This window comes from Oryzias melastigma, linkage group LG22, assembly GCF_002922805.2.
Source record: "Oryzias melastigma strain HK-1 linkage group LG22, ASM292280v2, whole genome shotgun sequence".
NCBI classification, from domain to species: domain Eukaryota; kingdom Metazoa; phylum Chordata; class Actinopteri; order Beloniformes; family Adrianichthyidae; genus Oryzias; species Oryzias melastigma.
In genome coordinates this window covers 6409224-6414003 of record NC_050533.1, presented here as the reverse complement: position 1 = coordinate 6414003, position 4780 = coordinate 6409224, and the positions used below count along the sequence as shown (strand labels likewise).

The 4780-nt window shown below is 37.1% G+C and overlaps 1 protein-coding gene across 1 annotated transcript in view; it reads left to right on the top strand.

Annotated features, from left to right (window-relative positions):
* Positions 1-4780, top strand: part of LOC112145537 (plastin-1) — a 14951-nt gene that overhangs the window by 1422 nt on the left and 8749 nt on the right. The window contains exons 2-5 of the mRNA XM_024270864.2: positions 2382-2521; positions 2776-2868; positions 3441-3601; positions 3671-3800. Coding sequence (XP_024126632.1) covers positions 2799-2868; positions 3441-3601; positions 3671-3800 — 361 coding nt within the window. The 5' untranslated portion in view covers positions 2382-2521; positions 2776-2798. The remainder of the gene's footprint in view (positions 1-2381; positions 2522-2775; positions 2869-3440; positions 3602-3670; positions 3801-4780) is intronic.

Below are 4780 nucleotides of genomic sequence, written 5' to 3'. Positions count from 1 at the left end.
AGTGGAAAAATTCAGCTTGCAACATTCACGCTAGCGCATTATCGCAGATAATGCTATACATCTACTTCATAATTATGTTAAAAAGTTATGGTTTTAAAGTTTTAAAAATTTGGTTTTAGAGTGTTCAATAAATATTTATGTTGTTCGGGCCGCAACCTAAGGTGTGTTTTGGATTTTGACCTCCTGTGCGATTGAGTTTGAAACGCCTGGTTTAGATGCTTAATTGAGCTGCAGGTTTGTCTTTGACTGCATGGGGGAGACTTTCCTGAGAACTCGAGTAAAACTGGGGTGGATCAGATGTCAAAAGAAGAAAAGGCCAGGTGAAGAGACGACAGACAGTTGAGTCTGAATCAGACCTCGTATGTGACCGTTTAGCCTACAATTTAGCAATAAAAACTGCTATGCCAATGTCTCTTCAAGAAGATTTGATCATAGAAATGTGCATCGACCCACGAGGGTTAATGAAGAGCTTGCCTAGGAGGGGCTAAACAAGTTTGAGAAGAAAAAAAGGGCTCAGTTCTCAGTAAAGCTGATTTTCTACACTGGATCGGCTCAGTTAAGGACTCAGCCCTACAGCCTGCAGGAGACTGAATGTAAGCTCCTTATTTTTAATGTTTTCTTTTTTCTTAAAATGTAACTGTAAAAAGGACAAAGCTTTGATGCATATTTAACTAGTAAACTGTTTTCTTTGGGTTTTGTTCAGAAAAGATCAAAGATAAAAAGAGTAGTGAGGCTGTGTGCAGGTAAAAATAACTGTAATAAAATAGTAATGATGTCAGTTTAATCTAAATTATAATCTTGGCCTCACGTCTAAGGTTACAGGGCATTGTGTGGCAGGCAAGCAAGCCACACAATGTTTTTCACATATCTGACAGAGGGTCTGGTTTTTATACAAACCTTTAATTACATTAACATTTCATGATTTTGACTGATACCTTAACATTATTATTGAGCATTTTCATAATAACTATGGTTCATCTGGGTCGGTCCGAAGCTGGTTTGTCTACTATTTTATTGTTCAATCCTAAAAAGTTTGTGTTGACTCTTCAGATGCAAAAATCCTGTCTAGTGGTGTTCCCCAAGGTTCTGTTCTAGGACCCATTTTATTAATTCTCTACATGATCCCCTTTGGGAGACTCATTTGCAAACTTTTCCCACATTTCTTGTATTTTTTATGCTGATGACATTCAGCTTCTTTGCTGCTTTGATAAAAATAATTACAAAAATCTTTCTTATCTACTAGACTTTTTGGCCAGTATCAAAGTGTAGTTACATGACAACCATTTACTTGTAAACCCTAATAGGACAGATACATAATGTTTTGCTCCTGATGATAAAATACCCACCATCAAAACTCGGTCAACTGAGCTCCTCTGTCCAGTCAAGTGTCAGGAATCTAGAGTCTTTGTTGAACTGGAGGGAGAAAGAAACAGCCTTTTGGAGGAAGTTCGGTCCATGAAGATCTTCACTTCCTCTTCCAAGCTGACATCTGGATCAAAACAATACAGATGGACATTAGCGATATTGCTTGACGTTTTTATGTAGCAGCGGTGAAGATTTACGCTAGCAAGACACAGAGCTATCATAATCAGACAGGGGGAGGATCGGGGCGGAGCTACTCAGCTGAGCCCCAAAAGCCACGCCCCCTCAGAGGAGATTTTGGAAATAGAGGCTTCAGATCAACATGAAAAATGGCTTTTTAAGACATTTAGGTTGTGGAATTTTGGTAAAAAAAACTTCACAATCATTAATAAAACATGACTTTTAAAAAAAAAAAAAAATATGTCACAGGTTGACTTTAAGGTCCACTGAAAAGGATCTTTTGTGTGTTCCAAAAACTTTTAAAACTAGGGACTAGGTGATCTCTTTCTGTCTCTGGACCAGATTTATTTAGTCAAGTGTTAAGTAACGATTCTTTTATTTTGAAGAGCTTTTAGCTGACCTCTGCTGGTTTTAACTTTTCATGTTTTCTTGGGTTTTATCTGTTTTAGTCACACTGTGCCATTTTGTGTCGTTTCGCTGATTTTATCTTGTTTCACAAAGGTGAGTCACTCTCTGAGAAAAGTGCCATATAAATAAAGAATTACTTTACTTTACAAGGACCAAAAGATTATTATCAGTTTCAGGGTGTATGAGAAAAAGGTTCATTTGAATACTCTTTTCTTTCTGAGATGCTTTTTAGGAGAAAAAAAGAGAGATATAAATAAAGGCAGATTTGAGCCATTTAATTTTTCTATGATTTTTTCATTTATTTTTTTGCTCCTTTAAGTTTGCATTTAAGAATTTAACAGAGACATGGAGATGACCCTGTTTTTGCAGACAAGAATATGATGACACAGCTGAGGTGTTAAATGTTAACATTCTGGCTACGCCTGTTCCAGGTTCAGGTGGGACAAAAGTCCACAAGCTCTCCTCCGAATCACTCCTCCTTGGAGAGGTAATCAGCTCCAGCTTCCTCTCTGCCCTGGTGAGATCTTCACAAAGCTCCTGACTCAACCCTGCAGCCAGACCTTGCATGAAGGTACGTGTCAATGAATCCCTAAATGTCTGAGTTTACTTTTCTTAAGCAGTAATTTATTTATTTGGAAATGTTAAAACTGTAAGATTGATATGTTTAATGTTTTCTCTAAAAACTTCTAAATTAGTTTAATCAGAAAAATCTTGATTTTGATTAATACAAATAAATAAAACAGTAACTTTCTCCAGAGTGTTTTAAAGGTTTATATTCTTAATCTCCTACTTGGTGTTTTGTCCAAATTTGCGTTTGCATTTTAGGTTGATGAAAGACAGAAACAGCTATGGAGAATCATGTCACCCAGATTTCCAAAGTGGACCTGGAGGAGCTCAAAGACGCTTTCAGAAAAATCGGTTTGACTCTTTTTTTCCTGCTTGATCACTTTCACACATCCAACTAAAAGTTCATAGACGTGAAATTTGACCAAAGTAAAACTTTTATTGTAGCCATAAACAAAAGCTATTGTGTAACTGATTTTTATTGCTGGCATATTTGATAAAACATTACATTTAAAGCAGTTAATAAACACGAGACTGAAAATATAATTGCTAAATAAAGCAATGTTTGAATAAATTGGTTAAGATGGTTGCAGAAATGCACTTCAAAAGAACAGCGGGGGTTTGTTGTACATCAAATACTGCAATAGTAATCATCCACGCCGTCAGCATTTAAAAATATCAGGGCGTATTGTGTCAGAAACTTAATGAATTTTATGACAGGTCCATCAAACTCTTCTATCTTTGCTCATTTATCAGCAACTATCTATCAATTTTGTTGCCATCACATATCAGCCTTCCCTGTTTATCTTTTGGCTGCCTCCATCCTACCTTCTCCTCTATGTCCTCCCTCACCACATCCATGAACCTCCTCTTTGGTCTTCTTTCATGCATCAAGATTGAAGTCACCTTCCTGTGTTTTTGTGCAGACATCGACAACAGCGGCTATGTGAGTGACTACGAGCTGCAGGAGCTTTTCAGAGAGGCCAGTTTACACCTGCCAGGATACAAAGTGCGAGACATCATCGAGACCTTCATCAGTGGAGACACGAACAAGGACCAGAAGATCAGCTTTGAGGAATTTGTCTATGTAAGTGTTGACGCTGTGACAAGTTGAGCTCACACACAAACAGGAGTGACGGCGTCTGCTTGTGGTCAGATCTACCAGAAGCTGAAGAGCCAGGAGCTCAGTGACGGCTTCAGGAAAGTCCTCTCCAGGAAAGATGGGATCCAGTCCTTAGGAGGCATTTCAGAGATTTCCAGCGAGGGAACGCAGCACTCCTACGCTGGTGAGGAGGATGACTACAGTGTGCATGTGTGTGCTTGTTCATTAAACAGGATAAACACTAATGCAAATCCTGGGCTAGTAACAATACTGAAATAAAGTTGAACATAAAACAAAAATTTTAAGATTTTCAAAATAAAACAGGAAGTCAAACCTGCATGTCTTAAGTAACAAACATCTATTTGAGCTGGAATGTATTGAAGACAGGACACAACTGGAAGATATACGGTATTCTGCATCTAAATTGAACGTTTTTTTTGCTGATCACCGCCTGCTCAGGGGAGAAATTGAGAGTTGTGTTAGTTTGGGGACGGAGCTGTCAGAGCTTCCTGGAGAGAGCTGTTGGTATAGTGCTTACATCAGCACATTTCCAACCGCTCGTTTTCGTGGGTATGGGAGGGGCTGCTGTAGACAGTTCAGGTTTTTAGGGGATTACTTTGAAATGCATGAACGGATCAAAATGGCACTTTGGGGTTCTTTATAGAGAGGAATGAACAGTAAAATGCATTTAAAAAAGTAAAATTTTCATGGTAGGGGCCCTTTAAGTCTAAGTAAATCCAACACTAGAAAGGTAAAAGTAACTGAATCGGAAATGTTGGGGAAAAGTATAGACTTAAGTTTTGTCAAAACAGTTAAAAATAAAAAATCTGAATAAAAAATAATAATTAAACACCATAAAATATGTTTGTCATTAAATTTTGAGGAGAACAAATAATATAATAATTTTTAGATTGTATTGTATTGTATTTTTTTTAAAATATAAAATAAAAATAAATAAAAGATTTATAGAAAGACAAATACAATGCCACCTTTAGTGGTGTTATGAAAGCCTTTTTAGATATTTTTATTTTCATTAGAGCTAAATTAATTCTCTTGACTTTGTAGAGTTCATAGCCGGAATAGAACATGAATGAATGTTTATTGAGATCATTGACTGTATATGAGAAATGGACCGAGTGTGACATCTCCTATAGAAAACAGGGT